Here is an 18485-nt window from a genome sequence, read left to right as displayed (position 1 = left end):
CTTGAGCATACAACAATTAGGAAAGAGAATATGAAGAGCAAAGAGAAAAATTTTCAATACAAAGCACAAAACAGGAGAAAAATTGCTTACATTTTATGATTAAGGGGTTTTTCATGCAGTTTATCTCCAATGTCATGCTCTTGTTTCACGCTTTGAACCATTGTCTTAGACTGCTCATCTTGGTCCACTCTATCATTGAGGATATTCTCTTCCTTCTCCACAATTCTTCTCTTCTTCCTCTTCTTTGGTGCCTCATTTTTCTCATTCTTATCCTCATAAGATGGCAATGATGAATCACAAGACTGGTCTTGCCCTCTGCTTAGCCTTAGATCAAATGACAAGTATTACTACAAAGACAGATGAATATGCACACATTTAAAAATATTTATTAATGTAACAAGTAATATAAATGGCAGTGACAATTTTTTTTAATCAATCACCTTTTTCCTGCAGCAACACCAATCTCAGGGCACATATCTTGATGGTCATCTCCATCTACCTTCTCTCTCTCTTTCTCTTTGACTTTGTTAGCTGGCTTTTCAACTGAAGTTACTTTTGATTCAACATTTTTAACATCATTTTTGCTCTTGAACAGGGAAGAAATGGGAAATTTATCCTCATTGTCATTCAAAATCACAGCTGTATTAACTTTTTTGACAATGTTTGGTTGTTCAGGAGGCTCAGTATCCCCATCTGAGTCACTGACCATATACTTTTTCTTAAGACGCTTTGGTCTAGAATTGCCACTTTTTTTGCTTTCAAGGTTGAAGCTTGGCGTTAAACGGATCCCATCGTCACCTAAATATCCAAACAAAATGCAAATTCACATAAATGCAAATGAAACATTTTACCTAGAGAATAATTCTCTGCTTACATGGAAACAGCCTCTCTGTATGTGTGGGGGTATTGCATATTGTTGAGATTTGTTTGGATGCAAGGGTATTCTTGTCTTTTTGTTCTTTTGTATTTGGGTGTTCTTTTGTATTTGGGCACCTATATGAGGGTTTTCTTGTAATTTCTCTCAATAGTATAAAATTCCAAGTTTGAGAGAGTGAATAGTAACTATGTCTTCTCCATTCGAACCTTCTTCTTCTCTTCTCTTCTCTTCTCCTTTTCTTCTTGTTTTCTTTCTCAATAAAACCTAGATATTGTAACTTGGTATCAGAGCAACTAAAAGGTCGTGGGAGAGTCTTTCTCTACTTGTTTTTGCTCAGAGGGTGAGCTGCTAACGCCAGACCACCGTCGGATGCTTGTTTATCTTGTTTGATGGGTTTTTATTCTACAAAACCTGGTTCTTCTAGGTCGTTTTATATTTTGGGAATGACGGGAAGTGGTCCCATATTTTTCTGAACCATAAAAAATTTTTGGGAGTTTTTCTTCTCCCTCTATTTTGCCGCCAGCCAGCTTTTTGGCCCCTTTTCTAGCCTTTAACCGAGTTTGACCCTTCCTTTTGGGTTTGTTTGTACTTCAGTTGGGCATTGGGGTGCTTCTTGGTTGCCGAAATAGTTGTTTGTGAGGTATGGAATCACCGAAAGATGTACAGATGGGTTCTACTGTGTTTCCTGGAAATGTTGATGTTTCTAGTGGTATGATAACCACCGTAAAACCTGATGGGACCAACTTTCTGGAGTGGTCCCAATCATGGTTTCAAATGTCGCGAAATGTCGCTAATGTCACCCGACATATGTCGATGTCGAGGCTCATCGACAAGAAAATGGATGGAAATATAAAAATTACATTATTTCGATCGACATTTCCTATATTTCGTAAATGTCGACCAAATCGATCCAAATAACCAAAAAAAGGATAGTTTTTCCTATTATATCGAAAGGATGTCAACTAATGTACATTAATAATATAATATATTAGTATATTATATTATGATAACACAATATATTAATATAAATTATTCCATTAATAATTTCTATTTAATATTTCAAATAAAATATTTATAAAAAAGAATTAACAAAATATAAAACAAAAGAATAAATTAATTATTTTATAATATAAAACATCAAATATTTTTCAAGTACTAAAATATTAACTAGTTAGTATTTTTTTAAATATTTATTAAAATCAGAAAATGTTTATTAAATTTTTAATAAATCATATTCTACATTTAATATAAAAAATCAGAATATATTTATTAAATTTAACTTTCCCATCTAGGAGGAAAGCTGCTAACACTTGAATGGGACAAAAATTCCCATTTTAGTAATGGAATATTTTTATGACTAAAATGGTCATTACCTTATTTACCTAAGAAATAAAAGAACATGGGTAAATGCACTTACCCGGGTAAGTGTTTCCCAGGAAAAATTTACCTAGGTAATTGCATTTGCTCGGGTAAGTAACTTACTGAAAAGCGACCGGGGCCTTAATACTACAAAAAGAAGAATCAGTTTATTAAATTTATAATAAATCAAAAATGTATTATAACTTTAATATTTAAAAATCAGAATAAATGTATTTCTATTTCGTAAAGAGACTGGGCCGAATGGGCCCTAACAGCCTTTCGTGTGATATCCTTTATTTTATCTTTTATTTTATGTTGATGGGCCTCACTTAATGGGCCTGTTATCTGTTCTTATTTTATTTTCTTTATGTAACTGCCAAGTTGGCCGCCCACTTAAGGGTATACTTGTCATCATCAATTTTTTAGAGATTAATAAAATAGGGTTAGAAGACAAGGGTGATTTATTCGACTTCTTCTTTTCTAACCTCTTCTCTTCGCCATCTTCCTCTCTTATACAGTTATTCAAATCTGTTCTATTTTGCTAATCACTAAGTTTAATCTTGATATTAGAGGACTGATTTACATCTTATTTACTAGTGTGAAATAAATATATTAGAATTTATAATAATCAGAATTAAAAATAAGAAAAGAAAATATCAGATAACCTTGTAAAAACACCAAACTGCATAATAAATCAGTAAATCGTCATTTACTAATTTGTTATTGATCTTAGTTTCTTAGCTTTATATAATGGTTGGGAATAAGGTAATAGTCTAGAAATATGTATTAATGTTTTCTTTTATCATTTTACAAAATATCATTGCATATTTCCACAATGTCTCTAATTTTTACAATATTTCCCCTCGACATTTCCGACATATGTCCTATATTTTGGTAAGCGACATTTCCATCGACATCGACATTTTAAACCTTGGTCCCAATCGACTAAACTTACTATCACAAGGAGAGGTAAGGTGGGATTCATTACATGCAAGGAGGTGAAGCCGAAAATTGAAGACCCTAAGTTTGCAAAGTGGGAATAGGATAATTCACTGGTAATGTCTTGGCTGGTCTGTTCAATGTAACCTCACATTGCTCGTAACTTACATGTTCCTCTCGACTGCTAAAGATATTTGGGATAGGGTTGTCACCACTTACTCACAGGTTAACAATACTGTTAGAGTATATTAGCTTAGGAGATAAGCTTGTAATATGGGTCAGGGGAAGAGAATAGTAGCTATGTATTTCTCCTCTCTACAATCTCTTTGTTTAAAAATGGACCATTTGAAAACTTTTGAGTGGAAGGATCCTATAGATGTCGAGCAGTACAGGAAGTACATTGAGGAGAATAGGGTCTTTGACTTTTTGGTTGACTTAAATCCAGAGTTTGATTTCACTAAGCAGCATATTCTGAGTACGGGCATTGTCTCTCTGGCTACAGCTTACTCTCTTGTGCAAAGGAAAGAAAGTAGGACAGCCATGACGCAACCCTCTGTGATTGAGCACTCTGCCTTTATGTCCTCTAAGCCTAGGCCAAGTGGTAGTAAGCATCCTACTACTGAGAAATCTGATGATGTCATCTACAAATATTGCAACAAGCCGAGGCATACTAAGGAGAGATGTTGGATACTCAATCCTCACTTGAAACTAGACAAGTTTAAAACTGGAAAGAAAGGGAATGCTCATTTGGCCACAGTTGGTAACGAGGGTCAATCTTCTGATGTGACCATTTTACCTCTTGACTCCTCTGACATGATGGATAAACTTCAGAGTCTTCTATTACACTTGAAAAGAGTAGGGCATCCTCCTCATCTGGGTCCAATAATCCATCCAGTGCATATCCTAACACAAGTATTGTACTTGCTTGTTCCACATCCAACCCATGGATTGTTGACTTGGGCTAGTGCCCATATGACTAGTATGCCTTCACACTTTACTTCATATAAACTAACCCCTGGAAAGGGCAAGATTATTGTTGTAGATGGATCTCAAACCCCCATCTCAGGTCAAGGAGAAGTCGGACTTACCCATAACATTTCCCTTGGATCTGTTATTCATGTTCCTTAATTGCATAAAAGCTTATTATCTGTTAGTTCTCTTACCAAGTCCCATAATTGTTTTGTAACCTTTTTCTACCCATTGTGTTTTTCAAGATTTGAGTACAAGGAAGATGATTGGAAGTGGGCATGAAATTGATGGAGTCTACCTTTTTTATGAAGCTTCAGCATATGGATTGTTGAGCCAGGATGAGTCTTGTTCTAATGAGAAATTGAGTCTTTTGCAACTATAGCATTGTCATCTTGGTCATATATGTCTTCTAAGTTTGTAAAACTTTTGTTTCCAAATTTGTTCACTTCAGTGTCCAATTTGAATCCTCAATGTGAAGTTTGTCATTTATTCAAACAATGTAGAACCACATATTTTGCAAGTAATAAAAGAAATAATGTTGCTTTCCATAATTCATACTGATGTTTGGAGCCTATATACCATTCCATGCATGGGTGGGTATAGATACTTTATTCTCTTCATTGATGACTACACTCGATATACATGGCTCTACTTGATGAAACCATAGTTTTCAAGGTGCCAAGGTGAGGCTAGACGACAAAGAAGAACATTCAAAAAATATAAGGGCGAAACCCCTATTTTTGTTATAGGAAAAGAAGAAAAAAGTAGTAGTAGAAAATATGTTGATTAGACAAAATTTTAAGTTCTTCCTTACTTATTGGTTCAGGTTTTAAAGTCTTTGAGGGTTCGATACAGCATTTAGCAATGTTTGTACTGATTAAACCCTAACAAATAAGAAAATACTAAAAGAAATTAGTATATAAACAGATAAAATGAATATTTTAGTTTAATAGTGCCTATTTTATAATTATAATGACTTGAAAGAAGAACCGTTTACTGTATTAGAGAAGTAATACAGGTTTGAAGAGAAGAAAGAGAGAGAGAGAGAGAGAAGAAGAAGAAGAAGAAGAAGAAGAAGAGTGAAGAGAGGAGAAAAGAAAGAAGGGGTTCGGTGGTTAATGATCTGCCACCCCATATATTTCTTTATTTATAGCTTTAGGTTTCTTACAAGAATAGGAAATAAACAAAAATTAGAAACAATAAGGCCAATTAGCCCAACTTAAAAGAAATTAGAAACTTCTAATAAAAGAAAATAAAAACTACTAATAAAAGAAATTAGAAACTTCTAATAAAAGAAAATAGAAACTACTAATAAAAGAAATTAGAAACTACTAATTAAAAAAATTAGAAACAACTAGGTGTGGGCATGAAACCACACACACTAGAGCCTAAGTGTGGGTATAGAACCCCACACTCATGGCTAACCAACTATATCTTCACTCCCCCTCAAGTTGTGAGTAGATATTTGTCATGCCCAACTTGCATAGTTTTGTCTCCAATTTGCTTTTTGTGACTGCTTTGGTGAAGAGATCAGCTAACTGCATGTCTGAGGCAATGTAAGGAAGGCATACTTTTTGAGATGCAACTCGCTCTCAGATAAAATGTCTATCAACCTCGATATGCTTAGTCCTGTCATGTTGTATTGGGTTGTGGACAATATTAATTGCAGTTTGATTATCACAATACAGCATCAGAGGCTTCTCATAATCAACCTCTGAGTCATTAAGCAAGGATCTCAGCCATAAAACTTCTGCAACACCATTGGCCATGAATCTGTATTCTACTTCTGCACTGGAGCGAGCAACAACATTTTGTTTCTTGCTTCTCCAGGAAACAAGATTTCCCCCTACAAATGCACAATATCCAGAGGTGGACCTCCTATCATCAACACATCCAGTCCAATCCGCATCTGTATACACTTCTATTTTTATATGACCATTATTCTTGAAGAATACACCTCTCCCTGGACATCTCTTCAAGTAGGCAAGGATCCTTTCTACTGCAAGGAGATGGGTGGTCCTAGGAGAATGCATGAATTGACTAACAGCACTGATGACATAAGAAATATTTGGTCGGGTTAAACAGAGATAAAGAAGTTTCCCAACCAGCCTTTGGTACATAGCCTGGTCCTCAAGGAGTTCTCCACTTTCTGCAATTATCTTATGGTTAAGCTCAATGGGAGTATTAGCAGGTTTCACTCCAAACTTGTCAGTTTCTTCCAATAAGTCCAGAACATACTTCCTTTGGGAGATGAAAACGCCATGCTTAGATCGAGCTACCTCAATTCCTAGGAAATAGAATACTGAATGGGGTTTGCATGTTTAGGACCCATGAAGGAACCCTATTAATGAGGTATATGACTATACGGATTGCATCTCCCAAGAAGCGTATGGGAACATTGGAGTTGAGCATGATGCTTCTGGCTACCTCTAAAATATGCATGTTTTTTCACTCAACAACCCCATTTTGCTGAGGTGTGCGAGGACAGGTGCTTTGATGAATGATCCCATGATCAAGGAGATAGGATGCCAAGGGTTTTGCAAAGTATTCTTTGGCATTATCAGATCCAAGAACATTGATCTTGGTTTCAAATTGAGTTAGGATCATCATGAAAAATGGGTATAGTCATCAACAAATAATAAGAAATATCTGTACCCCACATGGTGGGAGTATGGTAGGGCCCCCAAACATCGGTATGCACAATCTCAAAAGGAAGGTTGCTTCTTTTATTACTTAAAGGATAAGATGATCTACAATGTTTTGCAAGTTCACAACTTTCACATTTTAACCCAGACACTTCTACCAACAAACAATTTCCTTGCTTCATTCTGCTCCCACTGTGAATGCTTCAACAGGTAGACTCTATTCATCTCACGGCCAATCCCAATCACCTTCTTCGTTTCCAGATCCTGAAAAATACACCGATCAGGGAAAAAGGTTACCGAACAGTTTTGATTTTTAGTAATACTACTAACTGAAAGTAAGTTAGCACTAAGCTTGGGAACATGCAAAACCGAGGATAGGATGATGGTATCTGATAATCTGATGTCTCCCTTGCCAAAGCATGGTACAAAAGAGTCATCAACAACAGAAACTGTCTCTCCCAGAGGATAAACAATAGGTGCTAAATAGAGTAAATATGCTGGTCATATGATCTGAAGCACCTGAATCTATTACCCAGGAAGGTCTAGTATTACCTAGGACAGAAGCATGGCAAGCAGTAGCTCTTGTACCTGTATGAGCAAGGGCTGAAGTAGGCTATTGAGTTGATGTAGGATGAGTTGAATTACTAAACTCATATTCTAGCTGAGTCAGAGCAGCTCGGTTTGTAGCTAGGGTAACTAGAGGAGTGCCTCTTGTGCCTGATGAAGTTGTACTATTAGTGTTGACAGTCATATTAGCATTCCTTTTCTTACTTCTGAGCTTTGCTAAAACTAGATGAGGGTGCAACTTCCAACAGGTGTCCTTAGTATGTTTAGGTTTCTTGTAGTGTTCACATACTAAGTCCTTCTTAACTTCCTTCTTCTCCCTATCCCCCCTAGATTTAGGTCTGACTACTGCCAAGGCTGATTTGGAGGGTTGTTGCTGCAACATAACCTTTCTCCTAGTTTCTTCACTATGCACTAGGGAATAGGCGTGTGGTAAAGTCACACTATCTCTTGTCAACAACTGTTATCTCACAATGCCATATTCAGAATTCATACCAGCTAGGAACTCAAAAACTCTATTAGTTTCAACCTGCTTCCTATGTGTTTGTGCATCTTTCTAACTCTCCCACTCAATTGCTTCAAGATGGTCAATTTCATGCCACAAGGATCTGCTTCTCTCCTTGCCTTAGATTTTTAACCTCACATTTTAGCTCATAAGCCATAGCAACATTAAGGGGCTGAGAGTAGGTTTCCTTCATAACATCCCATATTTCCTTAGTTGTTTTGGCCCACAAGTAGTTCCGGCTGATGTGTGGTTGCATAGAGTTGCACAGCCATGACATCACCAAAAAATTCTCTTGGACCCACCTAGCATAAGTAAGGTCCTCCTTGGTGGGTTCCTTCACATCCCCTGGCAAGAAGTTCAATTTTCCTCTACCCCCAATAGCCATCATGGCTGATTGGACCCATTCCAAGTAGTTTCATCCATCAAACTTAACAGTTGTAGTCTAAAAGGTGTTTTCAGCCATGTTACCTAAACCACTAGTCCCAAAAACACCTTCCCCTTGGTTCTCGTACTCCATTCTAAGTTAAGAAGAGGCTTTAAACTACTATGACAAGAAAAACTGTATTTCAAGGCTGATAACAGCCGACCTAGGACAATGATTTTGCAGTTAGATAACAGTCAACTACAGTCCTAGGATTGATATCAATCCTGGACTAATTGATATCAGTCCTGAGATTTTCTATCCGTACCTCTCTGAATGAATAACAAAGTCCTTTTGAGTATCAATCTCAAGAAAAGGTACTTACTTTATGAAGAAAAATTCCGAGAAAATTGATTGCTACCTTCAGTCTTCAAACTTGATCAATTTATTAGTGTCAACACCTTGAATCTTGATTAAAGAACCAAGAAAAGCTTATCAGCACCTCCAATCTTCATCAAGAATCAATCTTGATCACTTAGTTCATGCCTGATTCTTCCGGATTACAAGAAGCTCTCTCCAATCTTAGGACAGTTGCTAAAGCCTTCTTGCAACCTCTAAGAATCAGCCGAAGTAAGGATCTTTCTGAACTTTCAGCCTCAAACAATTCTAATGTGGTCGGCTGAATTAAATCCACATGAGAAACCCTATATCAAAGGCTCTGATACCAACTTGAAAGAAGAAGAAGAGGAAGAACTGTTTATTGTATTAGAGAAGTAATATAGGTTCGAAGAGAAGAAAAAGAGAGAGAGAGAGAGAGAGAGAAGAAAAAGAAGAACAAGAGTGAAGAGAGGAGAAAAAAAAGAAGGGGTTCGGTGGTTAATTATCTGCCGCCCCATACACTTCTTTATTTATAGCTTTAGGTTCCTTACAAGAATAGAAAATAAACAAAAATTAGAAACAATAAGGCCATCCAGCCCAACTTAAAAGATAGAAACTTCTAATAAAAGAAAATAGAAACTACTAATAAAAGAAATTAGAAACTACTACTAAAAGAAATTAGAAACAACTAGGTGTGGGTATGAAACCACACACACTAGAGCCTAAGTGTGGGTATGGAACTCCACACTCGTGGCTAACCAACTATTTCTTCATAATGTCAAAAAATAAAGAATAAAAACGTATTTTACAATACATAGTACAAAACTGCTTGGCGATTAGGCAAGGCAAGCCTCAAAGGGCGCCTTGTCGCCTAGGCGTCGCTTTGACAACTATGGATGAAACAATGTGATAAAGTTCCTGTGATTGTTCAAATTTCATGAATATGGTGGAAACCCAATTTAAGAAAAGAATTGAGATAATAAGATCTTATAGTGTTGTGCAAAGGAGTACTTTGAAAACCACCTTCATGTGTTTCTTGAAGAATAGGGCACTATTCACCAGAGCTCATGTAGTCATACTCCAAAGCAAAATGGGGTTGCTAAGAGGAAGAACAAACATGTGGTTGAAGTTTCTCATGGGTTATTGTTCCAAACTCACGTTCCTACTCATTTCTAGGAGATGCTATCGAGACTGTTGTGCATCTTATTAAGTGACTACCATCAATGGTGTTAAATCTTCGATCCCCTCACCAGCTTCTTCTTCCTGATGAATCCACTTTCAATTTACCTCTCAAGGTCTTTGGATGTGTCTATTTTGTTCGTGATATAAGTCCTTCGAATGAGGGCATTCCTTCCACTCCTTGGAATGGGCCCACTATTAAATGTGTCTTCCTTGGTTACTTTCCTATTCAGAAAGGTTATAGATGTTTTGATCTTCAATCTAGTCGGAGGTTTGTTTCAAAGGATGTTACCTTCCTTGAGTTCTCATCCTTTTTTCAGTTATCCCATTTACCTCTTTAGGGGGAGATTGCCAATGAAGATCGGACTCCATTCTGCCTTCCTGTTCTTGTTTCTGTGTCTACTAGTTCTTTTTCCTCTCATCCTTGTAATGAGGGCATTCCTTCCACTCCTCCACCTCTTGTGCATCGACCTTAATCCTGGCAGCAATTCCTCATTAGGCGTCGCAGTAAGAGGGTGGCTACTGAAGTTGAATGCCCACCACAATCTAATCCCTTGGACTCAAGTAATCTTAAACCTCCTAGTACTTCTATTGTTGACCCTAATCTTAATCTCCCTATTGCCCTTCGAAAGGGAAAGAGAACATGTATCAAGTATCCCATTACTAATTATGTGTTGTATGATGCTTTCTCACCTTCCTATTATGCCTATATTTCTGCCATCTCCTCTATTTCTATTCCTCGCAGTGTTATAGAAGTAGTGCAGCCTCCTCACTAGAAGCTATGAACCAAGAGATAGAGGCCTTGTTAAAGAACCATACTTCGAAGATTGTGCCTTGTCCCAAGGATAAGGTTCTTGTTGGGTGTAAGTGAGTGTACACTATTAAGCACAGAACTAATGGTTCAATTGAAAGGTATAAAGATCGCCTTGTGGCCAAAGGATATACCAAAACCTATGCCATTGACTATCTAGAAACCTTTGCTCCTGTTGCTAAGATGAATTCTATTCGTGAGGTTATGTCACTTGATGCCCATTTCTCTTGGCCTTTATATCAAATGGATGTGAGATATGCATTTCTTATTGGGGACCTGCAAGAAGTGTATATGGACTTGCCTCCTAGGGTAAGCCTCCCTAACAGTGAAGGGGAAGTTTGCCATCTGAAGAAATCTTTGTATGGCCTCAAGAATCCCCAAGACCTTGGTTTGATAAATTAAGAAATGTTATTTTGAAGATTGGGTTTTCTTAGCTTCAAGCTGATCACACCTTGTTCACAAGGAAGGTCGATGGTCGATTGACTATGTTGATGGTATATGTTGATGACATCGTTGTGATTGGGGATGACATCTCATGTATCTCTCAATTAAAGTCTTTTCTTGCTTCAAAATTTGAGATTAAGGATCTTGGTGATCTCAAGTACTTTCTTGTAATTAAAGTTACAAGATCCAAGAAGGAAATCTTCCTCTCTCAAAGAAAGTATGTTTTTTATTTGCTCCATGAAACAGGGAAATTAGGATGCAAGCCTGTAGAAACTCCAATTGATCCAAATCACAAGTTGAGTACTACTAAAGGAGATGTTCTTCTAGACAAAGGGGTCTTTTAGATAGTGGTTGGCCACCTTCTTTATCTCTGTTTGACTAGACCTGATATATCATATGTAGTCAAGGTGGTCAGCCAATATATGCATGAGCCCAAAACCTCCCACATGAAAGTTGTTAATAGAATCCTAGCCTATTTGAAAGGATGTCCTAGTAAAGGGATATTGTACTCCAACCATGGGCATATAAAGGTTAAGGCCTACACAGATGCAAATTAGACAAGGTCTATTGATGACAAAAGATCTACATCTGATTATTGTGCCTTAGTTGGAGGTAATGTTGTTTCATGGAGAAGCAAGAAACAATTCGTTGTTGCACAATCTAGTGTTGAGGCAGAGTATAGGGCAATGGCCCATGGAGTGCCAAAATTACTCTGGTTGAAGACATTATTGACTGAGATAGGCATTCAAGTTGGTACTCCAATGAGACTATTGCAACAATTAAGCATCCATAAACATTGCCCACAATCTTGTGCAACATCATCGTACAAAACATATCAAAGTGGATAAACATTTTATCAGAGAGAGAATAGCAAGTTGAGAGATTTACCTACCCTTTGTAAGGTCAGAAGACCAACTGGCTGATTGTCTCACTAAAGGCCTTCATCATCAAAGTTTGCCAAGAACTTAGACAAGTTGGGCATGATTGATATATACACTCAACTTGAGGGGGAGTGTTGAGATTGTTTGGATGCAATGGTATTCTTGTCATTTTGTTCTTTTGTATTTGGGCACCTATATGAGGGCTTTCTTGTAATTTCTCTCAATAGTATAAAATTCCAAGTTTGAGAGAGTAAACAATAACTCTCTCTTCTCCATTCGAACCTTTCTCTTTCTTCTCTTCTCTTCTCTTCTCTTCTCTTCTCAATAAAACCTAGATATTGTAACTCATATACTTGCCCCTCCCCAAACCCCACATTGGCAGGAGCCTCTTGCATTGAACTAATGATTGTATGCTTAGCTCTTTATGGCAAATAAAAAAAAAAATCATAAATAAAATTCAGGGCGTATAAACTTCAACTTAACCCCACAAAAAAAAAAAAAACAACTTTCCACAACCAATGATTATGACATCGCTATGGTCATATGCAGCATATATCTAAGATCTAACAAACACTCAAGCAACAAGAATGGCAGTAATTGTTAAATAGTACATTCAGTTTTAATTACCGAAGAAATATCCATTCAGTTTCTACTAGAATGCAAGGTACTTACATATCAAAAGATAGACTTTTGTAATAAAACCAACTAATGCAAACTATGTTACATCTGCATTGTGAACCTTTGGGACACAAGGAGAACTTTACTCTATTTTCCCTTTTCTATACATTCTTACCTGTCAATTTGCTTTAAATCACACAGATATCCATTTTAACTAGAAAAAAAAATCTCCAAAATCATTTTGGCGCCACTGATTTAGGTGACTGTTACCATCCAATAGGTAAATGCATGCTTAATTGCTTTCTAGATTGTCAATATATATATATATATATATATATACACACACACACACATATATATACATATTAATAACTACAGATTACAAAAAATATATCTTGAGTTGAAGTAATAAGAAATGGTTTAAGTGCCATGATTTCATAATAAATATGGCATTGAATAGAACAAGGCTTAGATGATGATAATGATGATGAACTACAGAAAAAATATTGAAATACTCACTACTAGATTTATTACTCAAAAAGTAAATGTGGGTGTAAACCATGTAATCAGTTAAATAATGAATATTGAGTCATTTAATGCGTTACATATGATTCATAATATTATAGGTTTACATACTATAATCTATTTATTAAATATATAGGCTTAAGACTGCATACCCTTACTCTTAGGAGACGGAGAGTAAAATTCAGGTTCACTGTCATTGATGAAACTATCATCATGGTCATAGTCATTTTCCTTGGAGCTTGATTGCTCATTCTCAGTATCAACAATATCTTCCCCATAGGAATCTCTTAAATCATATTAAATGAAGTCATGGAAAATGTAAAACATGATACTTGACCTAAGTAATAAAATGAGCAATTGAAACTTATTTCTATGTACTCTACTTGGATTGTTTATTTATCATAAGAAACAACTTTCTCTAGTATGATAAAAACAATTGTATATTTTTTTACCGCATGGCCAACTAATTAATAACAATTGTATATTGATTAAACAGAAACTATTCCCTATTAATAATAAAAACATCAAAAGTATAAAAGACAAAATAATGTGGGAAATGTTATAGAGACAAATATGTTTGAAACAAGAAATAGTATCTTCTACATTTATCAAAAAAATAGTATCTTCTACATTTAGTGAATCAAAAATAAAGAAAGAAGGATACGTGTCATCATCATATCTACTTGAATGGTGGGAAGTCTGGTTCAAATAGTAACCAGTCAAGTGAACACTACAAGCACCAAGAACAGAAAAGACTACTTCATTCTCTTCATCAAATTCAAGATCTAAATGGCATGTTTCCATCTTATCAGGCAACAGAGAACATAACAGAATTGGCCTTGTATTCCCTACATTACACTGAACTACACTCTTCTTTGGTGAGAGACTACTGCAATATGACATTGTTGCCTGCAACAACATAGAATATTATTTCTCATGTGAAATTAAACAAGGAGAACTCCATCAAAAGGCATCACCTATAACCAGTCTAAAACTGATCAAATTGAAAGCAACAAGTTTATCTATAGTCATCTCCTGGGCATAAAATTAACCTGGGTAATTTTAAGCCTTTCGCGATTGTACCGGTGAGTATATGGCTTCCCTGGCTTCACTTCAATCCCTGGGAAAAAATACTAACTTGAGACTTGGACAAATACAATATATATATATATATATATTGCAAGTATGAGGAGCTCACCCCAAAATGTCATCTTGCCAGGGATTGCTATCAAGAGCTCTTCTTTTGTACCACAATCGTAATCACCAGTTGCATCTCATAGAACTTTAAACAACCACGGAACCAAATAAAGAAGTATTTAAAAATCTGAATATTTATATCAAGAAGAAAAATCAATGATAATGCATAAGGCACCTCGGTAGAACCTAGTGACGGGTAACAAGAAATCAAGGCATTTTTCTGGTAAATAAGATAACAGAGTTGATGGCAATATGAAGCCAAATATTTTGTATTGACAAAGATATGAAGACCAGACGGGGAAAAACAAGAATAAGAATATCAAAAGGGGGCAAGAAACATTATAACAAGGCCTTTCTAGAATAGACTTTGTTCCAACAGCCAATGATTTTAGACACTCACCTACTAAATGAAAGAAACCCCACCTCTCCCGCTGTTTTCTTCGTGAAAAATAAGGAACCGATGATAGATGATCAATATGACGAGAAGAGAAATAAACATGATTGAACAAGTGATATTTTGTAAACTTTTTCTTACATTCCTGAAACTCCCATGACTGAGCTGCAAGTCGCTTATCTCGTTTTAACTCTCTTATCTGGATTAGGGTTTATACTTCTACTCTCCTCAAATAGTGCCGGATGCAAGATACAGTAAACTGACTTCCTCAAACTGAGTAACACTTGAGAAAGCGCGGGAAGAGAGATGGCCAAGGTATATAAAAGGTCATGCAATATGCAGAATCGGTTGGCTAAAGGCTTACCTCCTTGTCTACTCGAGATCGAGCAAAGCCGTTGAAGAGAAGAGTGCGCAGATGGAGTACCCTATTGTATTCGCTTGATTGGAATCTGTTTTACCTTTCGTGTGATGAGAGAAGACTTGTTCTGATTGAGGATTGGCAACCCTTGGAAAGGAATCTATTTCCATTTGAGTCCAAATAAATAAAAATTAAAAAAAAAAAATCACCGAGGACAAACTGATGCCCTGACCCGTTGTAGTATAGATTTGGGATCGATTTCCGCAAAAAGTTTATTTACTTAGACATTTTATTAAAATATGCCTCCTAACTTTTTATATTACCAAAACACCCTATAGTTTGCATATGTTTTATTTAATTGACCCTCTATCAAGAACCATTTGTATTTCCACTTGAGAATGGCCACATGACCTCTTAAGGCATGCCAAAAATATGAAGAGGCATTTAACCAAGGTTTCCATTCCAAAAATAGTCCTAATAATTCTCTTATCAACCTTTTAGGAAATAAATAAACACTTTCCTTACTTGTATAACTTTATTTGGAAAAAGGGTTGACTACATGTGATATGAGAATTTTTAGGGGTATTTTTGGAATAAAAATCTTATCTATGCCCTTTTACATTTTCCACTCGTTTAAGAGGTTAAGCTACGAATTGAGGAGAGCAACCAAATAGTCCTTGCTGGCAGGGCGGGGCCGAGCTACAAGGACGAGGCCGTGCCTCAAGACCTATGATCAAGGAAACAGAAGTCAGAGACTCGAGGAGTTATCCCCAGGTAAGAACTCTGACGCTCAAGTCAGTAGGATGTGATGGATGGCCAGGCCGAGCTATAGGGGTGCCGGTCCAAGCTAAGTAGTGGTGTAGGTATTGGAAGTTGGATCCCTTACCTCAAGCATGGAATACCTTTTTTATAGTTGATGATCCGTGTCCTAGTCGGATTGGGCTTCCAGGGTTGTCGGGATGAGGTTAGCCACCAAGGTTTTCGAGATAGAGTCTCATTCCCCAGCGGAGTTGTCTTCCTTATTCCTCCTTATCCGTAGTCATGCTCATTCATGTGACGTGTAGTTGACATGGTTGGAAGGATAAGATGGGGGGCCACAGTAATAACTTAGCTCGGCCGAGCTACACCAACATGGTCGAGCTATGCCGACGTGGTCGAGCTATGCCGACGTGGCCGAGCTAGGCCAACGTAGCCGAGCTATGCCAACATGGCCGAGCTAGGATGGCGTGGCAGGGCAATAGCTGGGTGGCCACGTGTCTTTGCGGGGCCGGCTTAGCCATGACCCAAACAGACGACAATGTCAAGTTTAGCTTAGTGAAAGCAAATGAAATGTTTGCTTCCAGATCTAGATACACTTGCGAGTCTAGAATCCTAGACTTGCAAGTTCAGTACCTATGAATTTAAGGTTTGCAATGCCCAATTAATTAGGGTATCATGATAATATATATTCATTGTATTACAATCACAAAACAAGATTAGGGTGCTAGGTATATCAATAATTTACCATACATAATACACGAGTAGGGATGTAGGCACAAAAGACAATGAATTATGTAAATCTTGTTGATGTAGGGTAATAGAGCCTACCTGTTAGTTTCATCTATTTAATGCTTTCACAAGGTTTCTTCCATGATGAAAAGAAATCTGAAGGAGACTCCTATTGTCTAGAAGTTTGAAGAATCACCTAGTCTTGGTGTTGCCCCTCAACTAGTCTACAATTCAAATCATAATATGTAGTATACCTTATTTAGTGGGAGAGGAATTTTGTAATCCATGTTCTTAGAGAGAAGGTTGAAATTTCCATTAAAGGAAAGTCTATCAAAAGTTTAGAGAAATTGAATTTGTCTCTATGATGTCAATCCTTCAAAAATGATATTGGTCCCTTAATAACGATTTGATACATCTTCATCCTTGCGAAGCTAACAAAATTTCTTCATTCCTACTTTTGGGCATTGATGTTGTGCGATTTGGTAGCTTTCTAATGATAGATAACTCAAATGTTGGGTTAATGAGGTCACCTGGTGGAGCTATAAAGAACAGTGTTAGAATGTACGGGTTACTATACCCAAGATGGGCACTATGGTGCTTAAGTTATCAAACTGGTGAATAGCTTAGGAAGCAAAAAAGCAAGTAGACTTTGGGAGTTAAGTCGTGTGTACCTTTTCTGAGGAAGATGACGTGTCTGAGATCTCTAGCTCGTTTAATTCAAAGGTGGTTCCATGCCCAAAGACGGATTCTACATAAGCTGATAATGCTTATCTTGTCTCGTCTAAAGCGGGCAAGACCGAGATCAGCTCTGTCGATGTGTCATTGTGCTCCTGGGGGAATCGGAGACAATAACCTACTCAAGAAGGAAGTCACTCGTCACATCGAGCAAGTCACTAATTAGACACGGGCTAGGACGGCGGAGGTAGGTCGCCTCTTCATGCCGACCTGACATCTCCTGAGCTATTCATAGGTCGTCCTACCAAGCTGGGGCCAAGGAGGTTGAGACAAATGCCAAGTGTCCGAGTTCTACTTGCATGGTGTTGAGATGCCAATGGACAGTTCTATAATGCCATGTGCCATGATATCATTGGAGGACCAAATCACCCCTCATCAATTGCCCCCACTCCCAAGTTTGGCATGATCAGCTCAATGAGGGAATAGTATTAACCTAAGGTGATTTGGCCCGAGTTACAACTTTGACTGTGGTCTAGCCAATGGTTCAAAATTTGATTGGCTCAACCAATCCAGCTTGGCCATGAGGTCATGTTCTGGGCATACACAGACACTATGTAGTCATTAAGTCCCGCAAACGTAAAAAATGCGCTAAACTAATTTCACCTCAGAATATGAACCGTCGTGTCTTCGAGGATTGTTGGATCCAACCAATCTCAGTCATTCATAGTTCAACTTGTCTGTCTATAAATAGGACCTTCAGGGGTCCATTTCCTTCATCCATAACTTTGAAGTTCTGGTTCCTTCTGAGGTCGAGGATCTCGGCATTGTCGAAGTAATCAATGTCATCGATAAGGTTGGTTTGTTCATTTTTTAGGTGAATCGTCTTCCCTTTGTCCTATCTTTTTTTCACTATGTCTAGTGTCGAGTCCAAGAAAGAGAGGGGTCTGACCTGCCAGGATGAGGAGGGGTCCTCAACCCAAGAGCAATGAGGTTCCCATAAGAGGGCCTCATCCTCCCGTCAACCACCTAGAATAAGTCAGAATTCGGTTCCACCGAGCTAACTGCTGAGGACGTTTACGAACTTGTGGCTCATAATAGGATCCCAGGCCAGTTCTATTATTTCCTTCCCCTTGGGTAGTACCCTTGGGAACATGATGAGGACAAGATCACTATCTTTAAGGAGGCCCTAAGGGCGGGTCTTTGGTTTCCCTTTCATCCACTTATTCCTAAGGTGTTGAACTACTACAACATCAGTTTAGGTCATCTTCACCTCAATTCTATTAGAACCTTGGTCGACACCATCTCGTTCTATCACCAC

At 37.4% G+C, this 18485-nt stretch overlaps 1 protein-coding gene across 6 annotated transcripts in view; it reads right to left on the bottom strand.

The window, feature by feature from the left end:
* Positions 1-15027, bottom strand: part of LOC104593903 (uncharacterized) — a 40707-nt gene extending 25680 nt beyond the window's left edge. The window contains exons 1-8 of one of the 6 annotated variants that reach the window (XM_010253987.2): positions 14788-15026; positions 14653-14690; positions 14254-14337; positions 14108-14175; positions 13720-13964; positions 13208-13341; positions 441-798; positions 91-324 (exon numbers count right to left, since the gene is read on the bottom strand). In XM_010253987.2, the coding sequence (XP_010252289.1) occupies positions 91-324; positions 441-798; positions 13208-13341; positions 13720-13964; positions 14108-14175; positions 14254-14266 (1052 nt within the window). In that variant the 5' untranslated portion in view covers positions 14267-14337; positions 14653-14690; positions 14788-15026. Of the gene's footprint in view, positions 1-90; positions 325-440; positions 799-13207; positions 13342-13719; positions 13965-14107; positions 14176-14253; positions 14380-14652 lie in introns of all 6 variants that reach the window. The other 5 variants (XM_010253989.2, XM_088888784.1, XM_010253994.2 and 2 more) reach the window with 5 other exon arrangements.
* Between the last annotated feature and the right edge of the window lie 3458 nt (positions 15028-18485).

This window comes from Nelumbo nucifera, chromosome 5 (assembly GCF_055504915.1).
Source record: "Nelumbo nucifera cultivar China Antique chromosome 5, China Antique-T2T, whole genome shotgun sequence".
NCBI lineage: Eukaryota > Viridiplantae > Streptophyta > Magnoliopsida > Proteales > Nelumbonaceae > Nelumbo > Nelumbo nucifera.
The sequence above is the reverse complement of the archived record's forward strand: the minus strand, read 5'-3'. Positions and strand labels throughout refer to the sequence as shown.